General features: G+C 47.6%; 1 protein-coding gene across 1 annotated transcript; it reads left to right on the top strand.

Annotated features, from left to right (window-relative positions):
* Window positions 1-17407: 17407 nt before the first annotated feature.
* DBX1 (developing brain homeobox 1) lies at window positions 17408-21479 on the top strand. The gene is made up of 4 exons (XM_045808654.2): window positions 17408-17774; window positions 18398-18499; window positions 20443-20645; window positions 21120-21479. The coding sequence occupies exons 1-4, from the start codon at window positions 17408-17410 to the stop codon at window positions 21477-21479; spliced, it is 1032 nt and encodes a 343-aa protein (XP_045664610.2).
* The last annotated feature ends 3259 nt before the right edge of the window (window positions 21480-24738 follow it).

Raw genomic sequence — 24738 nt, 5'->3', positions numbered from 1 at the left:
TGTGAAAAGAAAGCTCTTTCTTCTTAAGCAAAGGCTGGAAGGATCAAAGCTGGATTTGCTAAGTAATGTTTATAGCAATATTCAAAATGTCTTTTCTATTTCTGAAATGTCTGGAGGAAAAATAACTTTGATATTGAAAATCTGAAACTCACGACTCCTTCGCCGCCTTCCTTCCATTCTGTTTTTATAACGTAGTTTCCTAAAATAATAGCACTGATCCCACGGGCACACCCACCATCACACACTGAACTAGGCTCTGCCGAGCGGGTACTTATTAAATAAACACGCTGAGTCAAAATAGGTCAAGAATGGCATGAGTTTCAGAAACCAAATGACTTGTTTCTCCCTGGGATGCCAAGCAGACCTGAAATTATTTTCCGAAATACCAGGGAAGCTAAGTCCAAACTGAACCTGTCTGTATTTTTCTGAAACTAAGATATCCTTCGACCCGAACCTAAACCCATGGGATACCTCACTTGGGGCCAACGGCCTGTTCACCCTCGGAACCTGATGCTCCCGTCTGAGCCAAGGGCTACGTCCCCCAAACCAAGCACCTGAAAAGGGTCCCAGAAGGAGGCGCTACATCCTGGGAAGAGTTAAACTTCTTGCAAGAACGGGCCTTGCTTCCACTCCAGCCCTTCTCCCTCCAGAACACAGCTCTGCGAGCCCCAGAGGGGGCTTTGGCTGCTCTGACTTCTCACACACTCTTCTTTCAAATGAATTTAAACCTTTTCTTGTCCAAATCCCTACAGAAGAAAAAAAAAAAAAGTAACCACTCTGCAGTTTTTCTACTATTATGCAAATAAATTAATCAGGCAATGCTCCTGTGAGAATTAATTTATATTTGAATCCAGCGAGGCCTGGATGCTTGCTAAGTGAGCCCCCAGGCCAAAGCCCCAGCTAGGTAGAGTCTCATATTATTCCTTTGACGAAATGCGAACTGACATAAATACTACGGCCCCCTTTCAATCCGATTACCCCGTTACTTCACATCAATGCTACCCCAGCCATCAGATTTTGGCGTCTTTCCTTTCACGGGCTCCAGGAACAACAGACAACTCCTCCTTGATAAACAAGCACCCACGCTGCCACCTCGTACCCCCACTCTTAACCCATCATCCTCACTCAATGGGCTCTATTCGACAAGGTATTTTATTTTGTTTGTAGGAATCAAGGACTGAAAACCAGTTCAAAATCAGGCCTGGCTGAGGCTGTTCATTCAAAGCTGCCCTTTCACACAATCACTAAGAGCCCCTGCAAATAACACCCCTGAAGTACCCACCCTTTAATGGACGTCATTCCCTTGGGACGCTCCCCCCCCCCAACCCGCTTCATCTCCCTCCATTACGTCTTATGGGCTCTTTTTAAAACACACAAAAAACAAACAGCAGCACAGGTTTCCCTTGGCTTGCGTGACCTGAAGCTCAGTCAAAATGAACCTACATTTTAAGCCATACCTTTGTACTAAACTCGTGTTGACAACCACTAAATTCTTTCCGCTGCTCTGCATAGAAACATAGAAAAAAAAATTCATTTCACTGCCCCCCTCAAACTCTGCCCATTTTAAAAGCTTGGCTGAGTAATCCACCAGGTGGGGGGAAAGCTTTTCTATGTAGGCAGCTCAGTTTCTGGAGCCCCTACCTTGGTAATTAGATTAACAGGCAAATGTGAACAGTGGCAACCAAAACAGTCCCCACTCTTCATTCTTTATGCTATTTATTGCATGTAACTGGTAGTGAAATATCTTGAATGGTGGCAGAAAAAAAATATGGATTTGTGAACTGCTCTACGCTCCAAGTGGAAACGAGAGAGGAAGAACACAAAACAAGCTTTATTTAAAAAAAAAATTCCAAGTAATTGTAATTCCTTTTTTTGTTTTTGTTTTGAGAAAAGGTCATTAGTTATATGTGCTCATAAACTGGGGCTATTGTTATGTTTGTTAGCTTTGTGATTTAATTAGTTTAAATATTTCAGTGCCTCCTTTTAACACAGTCTGAAATAGAGGACAGTGACCCTAGGGGCAATGCTCGTCTTTCTGAATCGGTGAAGGCCAACGCCTTCTGTAACCACAGTCCTTCAACAGGCTCTGAATTTGAGAAACCCTTTAAAACGTATTCTAACTAAGTATGTATACTGAGAGGCTATGCACTTTTTAGAAATAAGCGAAAGCATAGTAAGTATAGGAACTGAAACACATGAACACTCACTCAGCTACCTACAAAGAAAGCTATGGGTTTACCAAATACCTTTCCTATTTTTTTCAGAGCAACTTGCTTTCTGCCGTGCCAGACAGAACATCTCTGTTTTCATATAAAGCAGACTTCTGTTTTTAAAAAAAGAGGCACTGTGTGAATTTATTAGATTTGGTGGGAATTGGTACTAAAGGTGATGCTCTCTTTTCCTTTTCCTAGCACTGGCGCCTCGTCCAAACACCTAAAATTTGCTGCCTGGAATCTGCCAAGTACAGGGCTGGTGGCTATTCAAGCATGTGGTTATATACCATACTCTTACTCAAAAAGAAGTGCAACTGCTTTATTCCCTTCCCTTGGCCTGGCCGTTCACTATTCATTCAACAAACACTCATTTAGTATCTCCTGATTGCTAGCTGTGTCCCCAGCTGCAGGCTCTCTTGCACTTATGATGATTGATGTGGTAAAATCCTCACTCCACATCCTTCCTTTACCTACAGTTGGAGCCTCAGGAATCTTCTGCTGCAAACTCAGCCCTACTCAGTCCTGCCCCTTAACAGGAAACATCTAAGAGACTTAGTTCGTGAACTCAGGGGACTCAGCATTCAGTCACCCTCCTTGTTGTTGCCTTCTTCATGTGACAGAGGTTCCCAGGCTGCCCACATTGACCCCTTGCCCCCAAAGTTCCCGTATTGACCTTCTGTCTTCTCGTTCTTCAGTCCTTCACAGATCACCTGCCTGCCCAGAACTGGAATGGCTTCCAGTACAGAGCCTTCCTCCAGCCCAGTGGTCCTCGACCAGGGGCAATTTGGGCTCCATGGAGACATTTGGTTGTCATGACTCAGGGGGTGGCCCTGGCATCTCATGGGCAGAGGTCAGCCATGCTGCTACCCATCCTACGGTGTACCACATGGCACCCCAAACAAAAACTGAAGTTAAGAGCCCTTGGTGTCATCGGTCCCAACCTCATGGGCAGCGGAGGCTACGAAGTAGGGACAGGAAGGTTGAGTCCGCTCTGCCTGCCGCTACACTAACTCCCTGGTGCCCTGCAGGCTACTTTGTACTTTGTGAGTCTCGAGCTTCTTGGTCTGTAAAATGGACTTGTTATGAGCAGACAAGGAAATACTACATCTATGAAGCCCTAGCACAGCTCTAAAATTTATTGTTGAAACCATATTATCATCCCCAGAAATGTACCCCAAGATCCAATCCCCTGCATCCTTTACTTCCTCCGAGCTTTCTCCCCACTGCTGATAGCTCTCAGACTACAAATGCTGTATGGAAGCATGAGTCAAACGCCTGCACCCAGAGTCCTGGAGGCATTGTGGATTAATAGCAGAACATTTCCCACACAACCCAGAGTTGGTCTTAGAATCCTTCTCTACATATTTTTTAGAAGGGGGAGGGGCAGAGGGAGAGAGAGAATTGTAAGCAGGCTCCAAGCTCAGGGCAGAGCCTGATGCAAGGTTTGGTCTCATGACCCTGAGATTGTGACCTGAGCCAAAATCAAGAGTCGGACACTTAACCAACTGAGCCACCCGGGCCCCTCTACATAGTACGTTAGATGCAACTACCATCAGTGAGATTTGGCATATGAACTGAAGTCTATTTGCCATCTATAATCCATACGTTATCTCTTACTAACTAGAGATCATCTCTTGCTGGAAATACTGTGTTCCCCATCACTGAAAGTGCTTAAGTAAGGCTAACATGAAAAGGATTTTATTTTTAATAGGCATGGGATTTCATGCATATTAGGATAACCATCTTGGCAGCATAAGACATGCACATCATATCTGCAACCCATATGCTCAAAATACAAGGTATGAGGGAGATGATTTTGGTGAGTACATTAGTCAAGATAGGATAAAAGCTTACTTCTCGTCTATGTCACAGTCCAGTACAAGGCAGGTGGCTTACCTCCAAGCCGTGACTCAGGGATCTGCATTCATTATGCGCTATACCTCTACCACTCCAACATGGGACCTCAGTGTCTCAATGGAAGGAAAGAGAAACAGGATTGTGTATGACAGATTATGTATGCCAAGCCTGGGAGTCATGCACATTACTTCCGTCCACATTCCATTGCCCAGAACTAAGTCTATGGCTCCCTCTAACTATGAGGAAATCCATGAAATGCTGTCTGTATGTCCATAATGAGGAGACAAATGGGTACTGGTAAGCACTAGCAGTACCTGCAATAATCATTAAAAATTTTTATAAAACAGGGGCGCTTGGGTGGCTCAGTCAGTTAAACATCTGACTCTTGATTTTGGCTCAGGTCATGATCCCAGGGTTGTGAGATCGAGCACCCTGCTGGGCTCCACACAGCACAGAGTCTGCCTGAGACTCTTTCCCTCTCCCTCTGCCCTTCCCCTCTGTGTTCTCTCTCTCTCCTCAAATAAATAAATAAATCCTTTAAAAAATTAGGAGTCAAACAGTAGTAAAGAGCAGCTACTAGGACTCAGCCACGAGTCTAATTTTGGGTAAGGCACATTTCATGCACTATGCTTCACCATGTAGTAATAGACACTGTTCGTTGCATATCTAAAGTCACAGTCCCTTACCTTTGCTAATAGGGATCTTCTTTGATCGGAAACCCAATACCTACGTAATCCCCAGGAAAGTGACCCTGATCTACTTGATTACAAATGGCAATTCCATTTTCCTTACCAATGACTGGCTTAGGCATGAACAACTGGCACTATTCTTACCAATGAGACAGGAGTAGACGTCTTCCAGGCAGGCTTCTGGAGAAGATATTTTTCCCTGCTGATAAAAGGAGAGAGAAGACAATAAACTGACTCTCCTTCTGCTGAATGTTGTCATTGGCATGTGATGTCAAGAGTTGGGGCAGCCATCAGAGACCAGGACAGAGCCAGCCACAGAGGACAAATCAACATATTAAGGATAGCAGAACAGAGAGACAGAAAGAACCTTGAGTTTTTAAAAAGATTTTATTTATTTATTTTGAGAGAGAGAGAGAGTGAGAGTGAGAGAGCACATAGGAATGGGGCGAAGGGCAGAGGGAGAGGGAGAAGCAGATTCCCCGTGGAGCAGGAAGCCGGATGCAGGGGCTTGATCTCAGCATCATGGGATCATGACCTGAGCTGAAGCCAGATGCTTACCGACCGAGCCACCAGGCGCCCCCCAAAACCTTGATTCTTGATGATATCAACAAGACAATGAATTAATGAACTCTGGTCCTGTTGTGCTTCCGGAATTCTCGTTTTGTGAAAGAAGAACTTCTGTTCATCGTTTCCTCTATTTTTGAATGGGTGTTTTGCTAATGCAGCCAGAAGTATCCCAGCTGACATGTACGTGGTAAGCACATTAGATATATGCTCTCCGAAATGGAGCCAACATAAACCTGGGCTTCATACAGATCTGCCTCAGAGCAGGCAATAAGAGCTCCCCTAGCGCTGGGTCCCTTGCCCACACAAAGCTCATTTCAAAAAGTCTAGTATCTACTTTTATGAATAAAGTAGGTGTTTGAAATATTGCTTCTTTTTCTTAATACTATTGTGAAGATCAAATGACCTGATACAGAAGCACTCAGAACAGTATCTGAAATTTGGTAAATGCTCGATATATACTCATATCATTATTCCTAGTCGTAGTAGAACTTTTGATTTTTACAAACTAAGGTAAATTTTATCAGTTGCTAAATGCCCTGATTGTCAGTTTGGCCTATGAGTATTATGAGTATAACGAATTCTCAATCCCCACAGTACTTCAAAGCAGAACAAGAGGGCTCCAGAACTAGAATTTCAACCACGGAGTAGTTTTGTCAACCTGCAAAATCCCAAAGCTTTCTTCAGAGGTTGGTTCTGAGTCTGTACAGAAGAGGGGTTATGAACATAGGTGCTTGGGTCAGACTGAGTTCCAAGCCTCAGCTCTGGCATTAACTGTGCAACAGGATTTAATCAGAGAGACAGAACCAATAAGCAATATACCATATATATCAGATATGTGTCCAGAGCAGGCTGGAATCCACAAACACAAGCTGGAACCCCACAAGAACAGACTGGAATCCACGTCAGTCCCTGCTGCATCTGACCCTGTGGCTGCAGACGGGCCTGCAAAAGCCAGTGTCCTTCTCCAGGGAAGCAAACCCGTAGCCCTGGCTCGGGAGTCACACAAGCTGGGCAGCTGCGGCCCCTGCTTGCTCCGCTGCTGCCTCGCCCCAGGGAGGTGAGCCCGCTGGTGGGCTACGAGAGGGCAACTGCCCTCCTTCCACCCTCCAGAGCTCTCAAGACCATGTCGTGGCCCCTCCTAACTGCGACCCTGTGGGAAAGGGAATTCTGAAACAAGGAGTTTTGCCAAGCCAGGCTGACACAGTACAGAGCCAGCAGTTACCGGATTAAATTTCTCTAAGTTTCTGTGTCTGTTTCTGTAGATCAATGAGGCCAATAATAGGATCCATCTCATAGTCTGTTTTGAAGATTATTTTTAAAAATGCATGGAAAATCCTGAATACAGTACTAGGCATGTAATAAGTTCTCAAAAAAGCAAACAATGATTATCATTCTCATTGTGCTGTGGTCACTGATGTTCTGTTAAATGTCCTTCACTGACATTTCAAAGAAAATCAGGCATAGGATTAGGATAGTTTCCTGAGAAGAAAGGGCACCAAGTTTCTTATGTTTATAAGTGCTGGCCAGTTACTGTTCTTTTTTTTTTTTTTAAGATTTTATTTATTTATTTGACAGAGAGAGAGACAGCCAGAGAGACAGGGAACACAAGCAGGGGGAGTGGGAGAGGAAGAAGCAGGCTCCCAGCAAAGGAGCCTGATGTGGGGCTCGATCCCATAACGCCAGGATCACGCCCTGAGCCGAAGGCAGACACCTAACGACTGAGCCACCCAGGCGCCCCTGGCCATTTACTGTTCTAAGCCATAAACATTTTTCAGTCTTTTAGGGTAAGTGCTATTATATCCATTTTAGATGAGGCAGTTGAAAAGACTAAGGAACAGAAAGGTTGGGTAACCAGACCCAAGCTAGTAAAGTGGTAACAGATGCTCTCTCACTCTCTCTGTCTGTAGAATGCCAAGAAGAAAAATGATAGGTAATCAAAACCGAGTGATGAGAGAGTATTTAAACTGCAGCCTGAAAGATGAGCAGGAGTTAAACAAATGAATCAAGCAGAGAGAAAAATAAATGCAAAGGTACCCTGATAAGAAAGAGAATGGGGAGGCAAACCTGTGGTGAGGAGCAGAGGGGAGAAGGGCTGGGAAGGACCCATCCCTACTTCATCCTAAGCGGAATGGGAAGATCCAGGACAGCACAGGCACTGTCTGTCTGGTTCACTCCGATATTCCCAGACCTTGAATCGCACCTGCTGGTACATAGTGGAATCTCAGTAAATGTTTGTCGAGTGAAGGAGAGGATGGGGTGATAAGATATGATTTATATATTAAAACCTCTAGTTGCTGTAAAGTATGCATCCTCCCTCTCTGGTTCCTTTTAGTAACACAGAACTGGCTACTTAGTTCCTTTCTCTTGGCAGCTCTTCAAATCCTTGAATATGGCAGTCATATCCCTGTCGTCTCCATTCCTCCAGGCCAACAGCCTCAGCTTCTTGGCATCAGTTTCCCATATGCAGGAACTTTAGTCCATGCCGTCCAAAGAATGTCTGCAATGATGGAAGTGTTCGATATGGGTGCCATCCAATATGGTAGCCGCTAGTCACATGTGGCTATTGAGCATTGGAATTGTGGCTAATGTGACTGGGGAACTGTACCTTAAATGTTATATATATTTAAGTTTTTATTTAAATTATTTAAATTTTATTTATTTAACTAATTTCTATTTGAATAGTCCCATGTGGCTACTGGTTACTGAATTGGACAGTACGGCTCTAGCTCTATATTCTGACTCTTTTTCTGATAATCAGATGGACATCTCTGCATTTTCTCTGAGCTTCCCATGTTCTTTACCTTCCTTTTCGCCATTATTAACCAATTCTGATACCCCATACCCTATGCTGGGTTTCTGACTCATGTCAGCTGAGGACCTAAAGGTGAGCTGGAAAACCTTTTTTTTGGCAAACACCAGCTATCAGAGTAGCAACTTTTTGCTTTCTGGGTCACACAATTTCTCTTAGTGGTGAGTTCATCAAGATACATATTTATACACATAGTCTGTTTAAGAACTTAAGTGAAGGCTGGGTAAGGATCTGCCAGTGCATTCATTAATTACACTATAAAAATCAAGCATTTATTCCACCTAATGCAGTGAGACCAGCAGTTAGTACATATGTGTTCCCCTGCGCGTGGTTTCTGGCTATGGAGTCGGCTCTCTACTAGACATATTTAGTCAACCAAGCATATTCACTGGGTACATCCACTAATGGCCAACAATACCAACTGAAGCCATCACCTAAATCAGCAAAGAGGACTGGCCCAGGGGATACAAATGAAGATTAGGCAGTCTTTTCACAAAATCTGGAGCTTTCCAGTCTATCGTCCAGAGAACCAAATAGTATAAAATGAAGAGGTGTAAATGATAAGACTTTAGAAGAGGTTAGAAGAGAGATTAGTGAATAAAATACACCGAACTTTAGAGCAGGATAAGTCCTCTTAGGTGAGATAGGAGAATGCTCCCAGAATTTGAAGGATCCAGCTCTCTGTACATATTCTCTGCATGCATGCCACATGGCGGGCACTAGGACACAGAGTCAAAGGATACAGTGCCCACCCTCAATGCGTCTATGGTCCACAGGAGCGACACACATGTAAATCATTCCAATAGGTACAGTTGCCAGATTTAGCAAACAGAAATGCAGAATATCCTGTTAAATTTAAATTTCTGATAAACAATAAATAGCTTTTTTAGTATAGGTATACCTCACAAAATATTTGAGACATACTTACATAAAAAATAATATTTATTTGTTTGAAATTCAAATGTAACTGTGCATTCAGTATTTGATCTGGCAACTCTAAAAACAAGGTAATAAATGCAATGATTAAACGGGGTATTAGGTGCTACAGGAAAATATCTAAGGGGTGCAGACCTCAGAGGCCAAGGCAGAGAAAGGTCACAGAGGAGGGAAGTCTTAAGCCAAATCTTTTCCAAGTAGCAGAAGTTAGCCAGGCAGAGTACAGAAGGAGTAGTGTGCACAAAGGCACTGGGGTTGGAGAGAGCAGAGCACACCTGGGGAAGAGCAAGGAGCTCAACAGGGATAGAATAAATAATAAGTTATAATTTCAGTAACTAGGAGAAAAGCCCAAGTCAGAATCCAGAAGAACATTGCAGGCTCAGGGATAAATGGAGAAAAGAGAGTTCATAAAGACAGCGACAAGCAGTCTGAGAAGGAAAAAGAAAACCGTGAGGCCAAGAAGGAGGAGCAGTGCAGGGACAAATGCTGCAGGGAGGCCAAGTAAAATACGTTCATTGGCTCTGCCCACAGGGAAGACATCAGTGACACGGACAAAAGCCATTTCAGTGGAATGTGATGGCACCAGGTTGAGAAAAGTCATGGAAGGTGGCGAGAATAAGAGAACCCAAGGGCAGACATAGTGTTCAAAACGTTTGATTGGGAAACAAGTATCACGCTTAGACCTGGACAGACAGGAAAGCGGCCTGGACTCTGAACTTTAAAGAGGGCCCCAGTCTGTCTCTCCTCCAGCTCCACCTGTGTCCATGTGGCTGAGGGGACATGCTCACCAAGAGCCTGCACACTTCCTTTTAGGCCCTGGAACTCTTTCCTCCAATGGAACCAAGCCTGTGATCCCTGACTACACAAGCCTCTTCCTAGGTCTCCCTTTCCAATAGTCAACCGTGCCCCTAGCTCGCTCATCCTTAAGCCCGAGGCACAGCTCAGGAGCTGCTGTTTGGCATGCAAGAATGTGCAGAGATCTTGGACACGTGCATGAGGTGTCCACACTCTTGAAGGCAGGACCATTCACGATGCAGGGTGGAGTCAGCCTGGGAAGTGAAGTAGGGTGTGCCGAAGGCTTCCCCTTCCATCTTACCTCAGGCCTCACAAAAGTCAGAGGAAATATGTCAGGAGTTGTTAGTGATGGACATCCGGCCAAGAGAGGGCGCTTTTGACAATGAGCACTATTTGATGTTTTGTTTTGTTCTTTTAAAGTAAACTCTATGACCAATGTGGGATTTAAACTCACGACCCTGAGATCCAGAGTCACATGCTCTACTGACGGAGCCAGCCAGGTGACCCCAAAATGAGCGCTATTTGAAAGAAGGGCAAATAGATAATAAATAACTCACACTGTGGCCAGGGAGGCAGGAAAGGCCTGAACTCCGTGGGAATGTGAATAGAATGGAGAGTAGGTTGGCAGGAAGGAAATGGAAGGCATTTCTGTTGAGTGACAATCTCTTTCTCTTCAGTTAGAGAGGAAGGTTGATAGTGGATGAGGGTCAGGCAGGCAAGGGAATGTTTGGGTTTAATTCTCACAGATGGCAGCTGACCTAAGGCCTTTGTGCAACATAGGTAATACCCTAAGATAAGGCTGTTTCCCCACCCCCTCTCAACGTAAGAGGGATGTCACATTCTCCTATGCCTCCCTCTCCTCCCTCTACACTAAGCAGAGTCACAGAGCAGATAAAAGTCTTTATCGCCTCCCCGTTGGGCCCACAAACCTCCAGCAACATAGAGGCCCACACACTTCAGAACACTTTCCTCTCAAAGACTGACTCAGGATTCAAAACTGCCTCCCTATCCAATAGGATTCTTCTCTGGCCAACAAGACTCCCTACCTGTTAGAAGAAAAATATTTCTAAAAACTAATTTTCGGCACATTATAAAGAACTAGTAGTCTGACCTCTAATCCTCCCATGGGCATCTGGATTTGAAAAATACTTCTTGGGGCGCCTGGGTGGCACAGCGGTTAAGCGTCTGCCTTCAGCTCAGGGCGTGATCCCGTCGTTGTCGGATCGAGCCCCACGTCAGGCTCTTCCGCCATGAGCCTGCTTCTTCCTCTCCCTCTGCCCCTGCTTGTGTTCCCTCTCTCACTGGCTGTCTCTATCTCTGTTGAATAAATAAATAAAATCTTAAAAAAAAAAAAAGAAAAATACTTCTTTGTCCCAAAAGAGCAATCTCTACATTTCAAACAGAGCAAATATGCTGAAGAGTTTGAGATGTTTAGAAACAAGGATATTTCCCTCTCTACCCCCTCCAACCACCTGTCCCTAAATCTACAAGTGATTCCTCTTCCTTCTATGTTTTAAAACACACCATCTGGTTTTTTTTAAACATAAAGAGAAAGAAAAAGCAGAAGGTGAAGAAAGATTCTGTTTCTGAGATTCTGCCAAGGGGTCGCAGTGCACAGGCAGACATCTTTATTCCCTTGCAGGCTCTTAAATGTTGGACAAGATGGGGTTTAATATCAAGACAACAAGCCCCAGAGGTAGCTTGAAGATTGATAGAAACCTCGCAACACCGACTTCTGACACCCACTCAAAGTAAACTAAACCAGTCTTCTCCGGAGTCCCCTGTTTCTGGAGTGTGTGCGTGGCGGTGGGGGGTGGGCGAGATCCTTGCTCCAGGGTCTGTCCCCCAACTCACCAGACCGCCAATTCCCCCCGCACTCCAGGGGCCAGCTCCACCCCAACACAAAACCAGCCTCGCTCTCAGGCGTCTGCTCCCCGTCCTGGAGTCCTTGGGGACTGGAAAGAAGGCGGAATAGATTTCATACTCTCTTCTCCCTCCCGCCCTCGACAAAAGCGGCTCTTTCAGGCCCAGAGAAAGGTCCTGTACCCTTTCCCATCCAGCAGCCAACTTCACCTTCATCCAAGCCTCTTCACCCAGAAAGGCTCTGGGACAGGAGATCCGTAGCTCCAGCTTGAGGCGAGGGGAAGGGCGTGGGTGTGGTGGGGGGCTGGGGCGGGATGGTGGGGAGGCGGCGGGGCAGTGAGGAAGGCGTTCCTCGTGGGGCCGCAACGGGTAATTACAGCGGCCGAAAGGCGCCTCCCAGGACCGGGGTAGCGTGTCGGGGAGGATCACCTGTTCTACACCTGGCGGCGGGCCACACCTAGTGGCGGAACCAGTACCGAAGGGCTCGTGCTCAGGCGGCGATGCTGGGCGGGCTACCGGGCGAGACACACAGGCCTGGCGGCCCCAGGGCTTTACTCTCAGCACCTAGTGGATCACGAGACCCGGGGCGCAGAAACCGCGCCGGCGCAGTGCTCCGGGACTGGCCGCTCTGCCCCGAAGCCTGCCTGGCACCGGGCGTTCCTTCCCTGCACTCGGGGCGCGCCCTTGGCACCTGAGATGCGGTCTTTCCAGTGGCCTGATGGGGCCAGACGCTGGGAGCGGATGGGGCCCGCGGTGGGGCGACAAAGGGCTGAGCGTTTTTTTAAACTTTTGTAGGTCAAATCTGAAAGGGCGTATGGAGAACTCGCTAGGGCAATCCCTCGTTTTACACACAGGGACAGCGAGACCCAGGAGACCAGGACTGTGTCTAAAGACACTCAGTAAAGTGAAATGGATCCAAACGTGAGTTAAAAGGATATTTAACCCCGCAGTCTGAGGAGAGCTGGTCAAGCAAGGAAAAACGAAGGCAATTTATTTTTAAGGCCAGAGAGAGGCAAACATTAGCTTTGAAAAGAAACAATACAAAATTGATTTCCCAGACAAAGAGGGGGTTGGTGATGGAGAGAAAAAGTACTCAAGGCCTGGCTCATCTAAATTTAATTTTGATTATTTTGAATGGGCTGAGATCGCCTGTACTGACGCCTCACCGTGTTAATATCGCTGGGCCGCAGCGTCCAACCCCGAGTTGAAGTAAACTCCCGCCAGGCGGGCACTGCGCGTCGAGCTGCTCTACAGAGATCCTCTTTCTTCGGGTTAAAAAAGAAGAAGAAGAAAAAGAAAACACAAAAAACCCACAAAAAAACACAACACACAGTTAACCACCTGTCAGGGCTGAGGATACAATGAGGCTCCTCAAAAAAGAGCTTTTCATGCATGCGTAATATATTTGTTCAGCCATTCACTTAATGAAGCTGATAAATGTGATGCAAGACAATAGTGAAGTTAATCTATTTAGTAAAATGTTTTGAGACTTTCAGGCTACGTTAAGGAGGGGAGCGTTGGGCGACATTTTCATTTAAATGCGCTCATCTCCCCTCTTAGGCTGCACAAGGGGGTTCGGGCAATCTATGTGAATATAATTTCTTATAAATGTGTCTTTAATGGGTTTAATTCACCCTTGCCAGCTGTTTTGGGGGCTATTTTGTAAGAGCAAAACAAACGTTTCAGGCTTGGAAAGCTAGTTAAAATTAGTTTCGGTCAGTGAGGCCAAGCTATATTTCCTGCAAACCATCTGCTTGATTGGCACAATAGAAGGATTTTCAAGGAAAAAGGGGGGGTGAGTGTGAAAGGAATGAGGGGTGGGGGGAGATGCTAGAAAGGGCTGGGGAGGCCGGTAGTTCCTTGTGGCCTATTCTGAAGGTGAACCCCTTAGAGGTGTCTTAATAGAGCGGTTTGCCTGGAGGGCTGGGGCGACTAGAAGGCTCTTTCAGCCCAAACCTCGTCGCCCTCCTCCTTTGCCTAGACGGTCAGCTCACTCTTTTTCCCCAGGACCGGAGAAGCCAGGCAGCGCGCGCTCCTTCGCGTAGCCACCGCCCCGCGTCCTGCCAAACTTGCAAGGCGACTTCCAAGTGTTGGCAGCTCCTGCCCAGAGCGCCGCGGCCTGGGTGTTCAAACCCTTGCAAAGTGCCACCTTGGGGTCCCAACCTTCCCGAACTTAACGCTCGTTAACATTTTGGGAGGCCGGGAATCTTACGCCCCATTCCACATCTCAGGTCCTCCGCCTCCCTCCTCGCAGCCTGCGCTTACCGGGGTGCTCCCCGCTGGGGAGGGCCTCACGACTGGGAGAGCGCGGTGCGTGGGGCTGGGACCCGCCCGCTCCCCACTGGCGGGGAGGAAAAAAATCCCCAGAGCGGGTTCCGAGAGCCCAGCCTATGGTCCCAAGGGACGCTCCGGCCGCTTTGGCCTCGTAGGCCCCAGGAGTCCGGGCCATCCCAGCTGTGGGCTCCCCCAGCGAGCAGTAGAGCCTTTGGCGCAGGCAAGGACCTTAAACGTCAGCCAGGGCCTCCGGGTCTCACTTTTCCACTCGCGGTTTTTCCCTTGAAAGAGAAATAGACAACCCAGCTCTGGGAGAGAGGACGTGAGTGACTTCTTTGAAATACACTTGAAGATAACGACATTACCATGAATGGCAGGACGCACAAAACCCCATGGGCTCAGGTCAAACGGCATTAGTCACAGGTCTTAGCCGCAGCCGCCGCGCCGTGCAGCCCCTTAGGCTATCGCGGGGTTTGAAAAGACGCGTTCAAGGAGATCACTTAAAGTAAGATCCTTTCGTCCGATTTCTTGCTTCCTTAGGATTTATTCTGCCTTTTCAAGGGCGGCCAGCCCTCGCCCCCGCCCTCACTTTTCCTCTTTGCGCCTTAGGAATGCTTCAGGGGGCTCGGCAGACAGACCGCTGGAGGCAGGGTCCACGTGGGTCGCAGCAAGGGGTTGCTTCCAAAAATGTCAGGGCCCCTTTTTAAAAGCAGAGAAGTTAGCAGCAGTTAGTCTATAGTAAGGCAGAATGACCGGGATGTGTGTGTGTGTGTGTGTGTGTGTGTGTGTGTGTGTGTGTGCGCGCGCGCGCGGTAGTAATGGTGGGGGCGCATGGAGCGTGTCAGTGGGCAGGAAAATAACTAAAAACTACACCGAGAGAAATGCCCTACGAGAAGAGGCCTAGGGAAGAGGATGGCGCTAGGAGGGCTCCAGACTAATTTTGCGTTCTTAGTGCTCCTCCCCTCCCCCCCAGAAAAGCCCTGCAAACGGAGGCGCTATTCCGACCCTAGGTAAGACTGGGCAAGCGCTTCACTGATCGGTAATCCAACACCTGTAGTCATCGCTTTCCTCTACCTTGGGAACTGGCTACTGCTCCAGGAGGGGGGAAGAGAAAGAAGGAGGGAGAGAAGGAGGGAGTCAGAGGAGGAAGGTTGGGGAGAGGGAAGGAGGAGGAAGAGGAGAATTGGACCTGAGAAGAGTTGGAGGGAGAGAATGCAAAAACCAGAGCCGGTCTTCCAGCTTCCAGAAAGCAGTTGGGGACAAGGGTAGTGGGGAATTGATAGCGATGGAAAACTTTGTCTGTGGTAAGCTTAAAGTCCAGGTGTTCAAACAGTTTAGACTTTGCTCCCCTATTTTATTGCAAAACCTAAAAAAGAGAAATTTTTGAAGTTCGTCACAGATGTCCCTTGACCGTTTCCGGGGACTCCAATTAACCCGAGGAATTCATTTCGCATATTCAAATAGCCACTTATTTAAAAGTTGTTCCTTTCCATAGAGGTTTTCTGCCGCCTGCCGCCCAGTACGCCTCCATAAGTGTCTAGGGCTCAGAAACTCCATACTTGCGTCATCTTCGGGCATTATAATTCGGCTCCAGAGCCCGGCCCTAAATAACTTTTTAATTTGAATCAAGGGAGAGCTTTAGCGGGCTCCGTTTCTGGTTTAATGTGATATAAATAGCAGATGCACTTTTATTGAATGGTTAAAGCAGCGACATGGAGATCATCAACACAAAACGTCCTGAACAAAACCATCGAGAGAAATAAAGCTGGTTAATAAGATTTTTGAGAAAGCTTTGTGTTAAAAAGCAAAAAGGAAAACCAGCTGAAGGTGACAGTTAGTTCATGGTTAATAGGATCAGGGCGGCCTGGCGGGGCTGCACACTTCTCTTTGGGGAGGTTCAGCCACACCAAAGAAATGAATGGGACATTTAACACATCTGTTATCTCGCCGAACAGAGAAACTGGGGAATTGAGGTTCAGCACCACCCCAGCCCCAACCCAGGGTAAAGCGAAGGACTAGCTCCAGGAAGATTCTAGTTTGAGGCCCCAGATTAAGCATAGACTCTCCTGACTGTGGGCCAGCATTCTTGGGAATGGCCTTCTTCGCGCTGTTTTCACACGCTTGTACACTGCAGTTAATTAAGAGGCTTCAAAACTTTGGCCAAGTTAAGCGCCCTGCAATGGGTAGAACCCTCAACCTTAGCTGCTATGGTTTTAAAAGTCCAGGCGGTAAGTTACAAATGAAACTGCAGAAAGCTCCTTGAGGTTGGAAAGGGGCCAGCAAGCGTACTGTTCCAGCGTTCAAGTCACCTGGCTTGAGGCTGCTTCTGGTAGTAGTAAGCCCCGTTCAAGTGGAATACCGCCGCCTAGCTTTGATGCTTTGCTGCTCTCTGATCCTCTCCCAGGCCAGCAAGCTGCGGAGTGCTCCTTAGTGACACTTCTAGAGAAATGTCGCTGAAAATCGTTTTCCAAGTTGCTGGGAGTTTGCAGAAGGAGACACATTTTATCATTCAGGTATCTACCAACTCTCTCAAACTCCATTAGTTTCCCTACACGAAATAAGCCAACACCTCCCCCTCCATCCTATGGACCCACACCCAATAACCCAAAGCATTAATTCCAATCTCCCTGTGTTGTTAGAATGGCACCCCACAAACACTGATTTTACCCACCCCTCACATCTGCTTTATGCCTCAGCTGGAGTAGCCTGTAGGGCTAGAGACGAAGAAGGGAGTATATTTTCATGTTCACTGACTTGAAATTTTCCATTGCCCACCCCACAAGGGGGAGGGTTATTTTACTGATTGCCTGGAGATGAATTTCTATGAATATTTATTGATTTATTTTCCAGGCTCAGCAGGGGAGCTGCAAATAAATTTAGTGCGTTCTTTAAATAATTCCTTTTCTATGAGGCAAGATGTCATCTGAAACTTCTAAATAGGCATTTAATTAGCCCGGGTGTTGCTTCGGAACAAAAACTCCCGGCGAGAGCTTTGGGGGCGCACTGTATTGCAAAGCGGCGGTCGATATGCAGAATTGATGCGAGCCAGCCTTTGTTGCCGGCCCATTGTGCGGGCCATGCTTATGAAGACTAATCCAATCATAAATTGCACCCCTGCGCCAATCAGAGCGCCCAGAGCCGCTGGCGAATGAAGCTCGAGTGGAGAACTTTGTTGAACTTCATTGTCAGAGCTGTCACTTTTCAAAGCGCTTTAACGGGCGGGCCACTATAAAACCATCACCTCGACGGGAGGACCACGGAGTACTCGCAGACGCCCAAGTGGGATCGTTACTTGGAGACGTTTGCCCAAGAGAGAGGGCACTACGGGGGCGGGAGGGGCGGGAAGCGAGGCATTTACCCTCCGGCCACTGGAAGAAGGGTTATTCCGCCCGCCCGCGGCTAACATGATGTTCCCCGGCCTCCTCGCACCCCCCGCCGGGTACCCCAGCCTCCTGCGCCCCACGCCCACCTTAACGCTGCCCCAGTCTCTGCAGTCGGCATTTTCTGGCCACTCGAGCTTCCTGGTGGAGGATCTGATCCGCATCAGCCGGCCTCCCGCTTACCTGCCCCGCAGCTTACCCACGGCCAGCATGTCGCCCCCTAGGCAGGGGGCCCCCGCGACTCTCACAGACACCGGGACCTCAGACCTGGGCTCCCCGGGTCCGGGCAGCCGACCGGACGGTTCACCTCAGACGGCCGCCTCCCCTGCCAGTGAGTCCACGTTTCTGAAGTTTGGGGTGAACGCCATCCTCTCCTCTGCTCCCAGAACCGGTAAGTAAGCGCAAAACGCTGAGGGCCGGTCCAGGTGCGAGTCCTTCTGGCTTCGGTTTCCTGTATGCAGCGGACACCCACTAACACATCCGCGCACGCACTTACGCAAGATCCCCGAAGCCTCACGTCGCGCAATGTGAGACTTAGGTCCAGCCAATTCCCGGGAAGAAAAGCTCCAGGTTCGCCCCACCCTCATAATGAACTTGAGCACCTGCAGTTGGAGAGAGCACACGCCCCTAGGCGTCAGTGTTTCTGCCCTCGAACTTCTGGAAGCCAGTTTTTAAAACCCAAGACAATATATTTACTGGTTTAGCTAGTATTATGGACCTGCAATTCTTTTCTACCCCGCCCCAATACTACCTATGTCGCTAATGCCCAGGATGAGATTGGGGACAGGGGACCGATTCTTGTGGGGGGGGGCGGGGGGAAGGGTGGAAGGATATCCACAGATGGCACAATGTTAGGAAAAGATTTCTTTTACTCTGTCAAATCACTGAGGAAGACGCCTTTGAAGCTGAAGGGTTAATCATATCATGTATTCAATGTTCTATACAATAATCAAGTACCTAATCAAATTCCCTTTCTGTCTCCCTCCTTTTCCTTCCTCCTTTATTCTCTGCCAGAAACATCCCCCGCCTTGCTCCAGAGCGTTCCTCCCAAGACCTTCGCCTTTCCCTACTTTGAAGGCTCCTTCCAGCCTTTCATCAGATCTTCTTATTTCCCAGGTAGGTCTCGTCCCCCTTCCTGGGGGGCGGCGCCCCAGCCCCAGCCCGTCTCTCCCTGCTCTGAAGCCATATTTCTCCGTCCACCCCTCGGGGTTATGCTCTGGTTCAGAGGTTGCAAGGCGTACAACATTCACGAATCCGTCGCGCCAATTTGATGCCCTATTTAGCACAAGCAGTGACTGCTTGACACTTTGCACCAATTCCCTGCTCTACAAATTAGCAGGAATTGTCATGGTCCCAATTTGAGGCGGTTCCCTTCCCGGCGAGGAGCTGTTGGCATCCCTTCACGCCGCCGTTTTCCCACAGAGTCAGTGCACTTGGCCACGATTCCCCACAAAGGTTTCAGCACCATGACCAATTGGTCAGCTCCTCCGGGCAGCCACACACAGATCGGCCCTCGCCCCTCCACGCCGCCGAGAGACACCTACCAGCCGGGGCTAATTTCTCTTTAAGACTCATTCAGGGCTTCGGGCTTTTCACAAGACCACATGGGGTGCCCTCTTGTGTGGGATGCCTGGGGTCGCCCAGGGGGAGGGGGACTAGATCCTCCCACAAACCCAACCTTCTATTTCCAACCTGATTTCCCAACCTCTTCTCAGACCCTTCCCCCACCGCCTTATCTTTTTAAAGATCTCGAGCTTGTAAAATAAGAAGTGTGAGGGAAGCCCGTAATTGGGTCCCAGTTTAAAGGTGAAACACCTTACACAGTTTACAGGAGGTTTTCGTCCTGCAATCCCAGTGGTGACTCAAACTAGAGCTCAAAAACTCTGCAACCGGTCAAGACTCAGGAGACAGAGGAGAGCCTATAAAGAGGAGAGAGACCGGGCATGGACGGTGGGGGATGGGTAAAACCACGGCAACACTCCCAAATATCAGCGAAAGAAACAAGCAATTGATTTTTAAAAGGGGGAGAGAGAATTCACCAACAGCCCCCCACCACCATTCATGCTGCTGCTGATAATGGAATTTGCTCCCTTTCTCCCTCATCTCAATGCTCTAACAAAAACCACCCGAGCTTTATAAATAGCTTTTCATGTCCATTTAATGAAAATGATTCCGGGAAGAGAAGCCTCTGCCATCAGTATTCTCCCAATGGTCTTGGCCTGCAGTTGTGTTTAGTTTGAAAGTGTAAATCTCTTTTGTCCCAGTAATATATGGCTTTCGCTGCTTGTCCTCAGTCTTTTTCTGTTAGTTCATTACTACACAATTACCATTCACGCTTCATTAGAGTCTCTGTTTCTTTTTGGGTTTTTTTTTCCCTCCCTTAAAGCAAAACTCTCCCCCTTTTTATCATGCCAATACCCATTGGGGAGCGGTCAATGTGCTAATTAGCTGCCACTTTTCATGTATTCGGGCCAAATTCTTTACATTTTGTGGGGGAGGGGAGGAAAGATTAATATGAAAAAGATGAATGCTGATTGGATTTTTCAAAAAAAAATCCAAAGCGGATTTTCTTCTGTCAAATCAGTAAAGCACCTCATTTTCATCTAAAGAATGCAAAAGCCACCAAGGTGATAAAAGCTTCAGGGGGAAACCCAGTGGCCTCAACTGTATATTTTATTTTTATTTTTGTAATTTATGTTTTTCCGTTGCTATTTTAGCTGATATACGAAGGTTTGTTCCCTTGAGACTGTTCCCCTGAGACCGTTGAATGGAAAAACGAAACAGGCTATTGTGGGGGCTGTTTTCTGTGTTTCCGTGGTTTTACCTAATCCGGGTTTGCTTGGTTGAAAGGGAAAGTTATTTGGGCGGAAAGCGCCTTTCACTCTCGCAGGTTTGTAGGTTCCTGCCCTATTCTCCAAGAGGAAAAAAGGGGGAGCTTTAAAAAGATGAAGGGATCAGAGAGAAAAACCGAGGGAGGCCACTAGAGAGGGGCAGAAGCTACTGCCCCTGCGGGACGCCGCCCACTCACTCGCAACCCCTCACCCCCTACCCCTCCGCAGCGTCCTCGAGCGTCGTGCCCATCCCGGGGACCTTCTCCTGGCCGCTTGCGGCCCGCGGCAAGCCTCGCCGGGGCATGTTGCGTCGAGCCGTGTTCTCCGACGTGCAGCGCAAGGCGCTGGAGAAGATGTTCCAGAAGCAGAAGTACATCAGCAAGCCCGACCGCAAGAAGCTGGCGGCCAAGTTGGGCTTGAAAGACTCACAAGTGAGGGCGGTCTCCCCACAGCCCCAGCCCCCACGCTTCACCCTTCCCGCACGCATCATACAATTGGGAGGGTTCTCTGAAACCGGTTAGGTCCCATTGTACGGATGGGGGAAGTAAGGTCTAGAGAGGGAATGCGTGCACCGCCCAGCTTCCTTGAGGCTCCTCGGGACAGCCCGCTTCTCTCCCAGTCCTGAGCTCCGGGGCTCAGCGCCCCCACCCCCCGCGGCCGTCCGGGTCAGAGGTCAGAGGATGGGGCTAGAGGAGCGAGGAACTGAGGAGGGGGTGAGGATAGGCTGAGTGCCTTGAGCCATCTGAACCCACATCAGGGCGTGGGCAGAGGGCAAGGAGAGGGAGAACGACAGAGCCTCCTACCCTCCGCTGTGGTCCCGCCGGCGCCCCTCTCCCAGGGGCTTGGTGGGAAGGGCCTGCGCTAACCTCTGCTTGTCCCCCACTTTCTCTCCCCCGGCGCCCCAGGTGAAAATCTGGTTCCAGAACCGACGCATGAAGTGGCGGAACTCCAAGGAGCGCGAGCTCCTGTCTAGCGGGGGCTGCCGAGAGCAGACCCTTCCCACCAAACTCAATCCGCACCCGGACCTTAGCGACGTGGGCCAGAAGGGCCCGGGGGACGACGAGGAGGAAGACGAGGGCCCGGGCAGCCCCCGCCACCGCCTAGTCTATCACGCGTCCCCCGACCCTCGGCACCTGCGGGACCCGCGGCTGGAAGGGCCGCTGCCCGCCTCGCCCGCGCACTCGAGCAGCCCCGGCAAGCCTTCGGACTTCTCCGACTCCGAAGAGGATGAGGAGGGCGTAGAGGAGGAGATCACGGTGTCTTAGAAGCCCTCCCCGCCGCCTGGGTACTGTTTAGAAGTGCTTTGAAATTGAAGAGGCGGGATTCCGTCTGCTTGTCCGCTTAGGTCCCGCAGCCCAGACGCCGCTACTCCTCTTTGCAGAACCGCCACCTCGTCCGGGGCGCCCCAGCCCCTTGCATTGCCCAAAATGGCGTCCCCCCCCCCAACAGCTCTTTCCACGTTAAGTGAAACTTAGGTCTTGGTCCCAGCCTTAACTTTTCCATCGGAGCTCCTATCTTGCTTATTGCAAGCTATTTTAAACACAGAGGGGGCGTTCACACCGATAGCCCGGTTTAGCTGTGAGCCACTCTGCAGGTCTTTAGCGGCCGCAACTCAAGAGCGGAGAAAACTCTTAATGGCGAAGGAAACAGCGTTAGCAGTCTCAACATCTAAGCATATAACTCCAAGACCTCTGACTTCCTAGATGCCTCCCCCTTCCTATCTTAGCTTGGAGGGTCTCCTACCCGGTGGGTCTGGTAACCCAGTCTTTCCATAGCAGCTCCCTCAGAAATCTCAAGTATATATTTTTTTAATGTACACACACACACACACACACACACACACACACACACACACCCCTACACCCCTTCTGGTCTAAGGCACAACATAAATATTGAGTCTTTTCTGTCATATTCCCAGTGGCCTCTGGGCAACAGGAGTGAGTCGTTGAGGGAAAAGTCCATCTCTATTTCTGTAGGCAAGTTTTAAAGCTTTTTCTTTATAATTTCTGTATGCATAGTATATGCACCAAGCACTCTACCTTGTGCCCTTTTATTATTTCTGGGGAGATTTCACTGACCTGCAAGGCTCTTGAACACTGGGCATGATGGGAGCAGAGAGAGAACCCTCAAGCCTCTTTGATTTTGATTTTTTTTTTTTTTACTGAACTTTGCTGTCTTTGCACAGCTTTTATGAACTGTACACTATTTTGTACACATGTGTTGTATGGATATTTTATACCAATGTTTATTGTGAATGACTATAAAGGACTGATTAGACTTTCTTCTCTCTCTCTCTTTTTTGCAATGGCTTTTAAACTTTAAAAAGGTAGCTGTTTAATTGCATAACTTATAAAGAAATACTTATTTTGTATTTTTACCCTGTACAGATTTTTATATATGTATATATGTACCAAATGAACAAATGCCAAATAAAAAGTAGAGCGGACACAGTGGTTAAGTGATCTCATTAATTCACAGAATGTCAGAGCTGAAAGGGTTGGAGCTTCTAGTCCAAGTGCTACTGGAATTTATAGAAGGTAAACTGATATTCGAGAGGGGATGGCACATGTCTAACGCCACCCAGCTGCTTAGTGGCCAAGCTGGAACTAGAACCCATCTCTGACTCTCCGGCCAGTGCCTTTTCTGCTCACCTCTGCCGTAAATAATGATATTTCCTTTGGTGACAAGTAAAGGAGCTCCGGTAAAGTGGTACCAACAAGTTGAGTCTGCAGTAATCCTTCTCTTCACTAAGGACTGAAATGATGGACTAAAAGAAATCAGTGAAAGGCAGTTTAAGCAGTTCAAGCTTATAATGCTTTTCCTTTCCTTCCTTGAAGGCGTATATATCACTAGTCCCCAGGGAAGCTCAAAGTTGCTCTTGACCTTTGTGTATAAACTGATTTTCTTAGGAATGTCATCTACAGCCATGACTTGGGAGCCCAGATACAGACTCTGGGGTGCCCAAGTGAAACTAAATTTCTTGAAAGACTAGCTTTCAACAGAAACAATTCATTTAACCAGCAACTTAGGAGTAAAGAACATCAGGTAGAACTCTGGTAAGGGTTTCTGCTGCTTTAAGGGATTGGTCGTTTAGCCACAGAGACCCACATTTCTTTATTATCCATAATCCATGCCCCAATAGTCAGGAGGGGTAAAAAAAAAAGTTGCTAAGCTTAAATTTCAGTAGTTTACATCATATTTGAAGTTTGAATTTTTCTATTTTCAGTGTAATTATCTTTCCAAAGAACACAAGGCCTCTCTCCAGATAAGGTTCTGCTATCCTCCCCTGCTGGGCCTGTTCCTGACACCGGTGATCACTATTTTCATTATTATTTAGACATGATCCTGGGAAATTGGGGGGGGGGAATCTTCATTGTCATAATGATCTTAATCCAGGAAACCCTCCACATTTCCCCCTCAATGCATATGAAAGTACTTAGCATGGCGTTTTGTACATGGTAGGCATACAACATTTTAGACAAGAAACTCTTTGCTCTGAGTGATTCAGGCGGTTTTCTCCTTCCCCCTGCTGTTGCCTGGACATCCAGAGAGGAGATCCTGAGCAGAAGCCACCCACTTTTCCCTCCCTGCTAGCCCAAGCCCACATTTCTTACTTACAGTCAAGACCGATTTTCAGGCATGGGAGTGGACTAGTGTCTACATTTGGAGTCAAAGTCCTTCACAGGCACGCTCGTGCTCGTTGCAGCATTATTCACAATAGCCGAGAGGTAGTCCCATTCACATCATTCACATTATTCACAATAGCTTCTGCAACCCAAATGTCTATCGATGGATGAATGAAGAAAGAAAATGTGGCATATACACACAATGGATTATTATTCAGCTTTACGGAAAGAAATCTTGCCACATGCTCAACATGAATGAACTTCAAGGACATTATGCTATGTGAAATAAGCTAACAATAAAAAGACAAATACTATATGATTCCACTTATATTAGGTATCTAACAGAGTCAAATTCACAGAAACAGAAAGTAGAATTGCGGTTGCCGAGGCCTGGGGTGAGGGGGAAATGGAGTTGTGCAATGGGCACAGAGTTTCAGTCTTACAAGATGAAAAAGTCCTAGAGATTTGTCGTGCAGCAATGTGAAAGTGGCTAACATTACTGAATGGCAAATGATCAAGATGGAAAATTTTATAGGTGTTTTTTTATCTTAATTAAAATATACTTTTTAATTTAAGTAAATTGGAAAAATAACTCACATGTTAGAAGAGTTAAAGATCCAGCAATGGTCAAAATTATGACCAAATGAAAAAAATTTGTGGTAAGCAATATTATCATAAATCACTATAGAATTCAAAACAAGAAGCATTATATATATGATATAAGTAGAGTTTTTCTAAATTAAGAAAAGTTAATGGGGTGCCTGACTGGTTCAGTCAGTAGAGCACGCGACTCTTGATCTCCGGGTCATGAGCTCAAGCCTCATGTTGGGGGTAGAGTTTACGTGAGAAAAAAAGAGAGAGAGAGAGACCTTTCTCTTTTCCGGCTGCCATCAGGGAG

The sequence above is a fragment of the Ursus americanus genome, chromosome 24 (assembly GCF_024610735.1).
Source record: "Ursus americanus isolate L20-20 chromosome 24, mUrsAme1.1.p, whole genome shotgun sequence".
In the NCBI taxonomy this organism is placed as follows: Eukaryota; Metazoa; Chordata; class Mammalia; order Carnivora; family Ursidae; genus Ursus; species Ursus americanus.
This window is presented reverse-complemented; position numbering and strand designations above follow the sequence as displayed.

Coding starts and splice junctions, on each gene's coding strand:
- DBX1 (XM_045808654.2), top strand. CDS start 17,408: ATGATGTTCCCCGGCCTCCTCGCACCCCCCGCCGGGTACCCCAGCCTC. Junction 17,775..18,397: donor CTCCTCTGCTCCCAGAACCG/GTAAGTAAGCGC, acceptor ATTCTCTGCCAG/AAACATCCCCCGCCTTGCTC. Junction 18,500..20,442: donor CAGATCTTCTTATTTCCCAG/GTAGGTCTCGTC, acceptor ACCCCTCCGCAG/CGTCCTCGAGCGTCGTGCCC.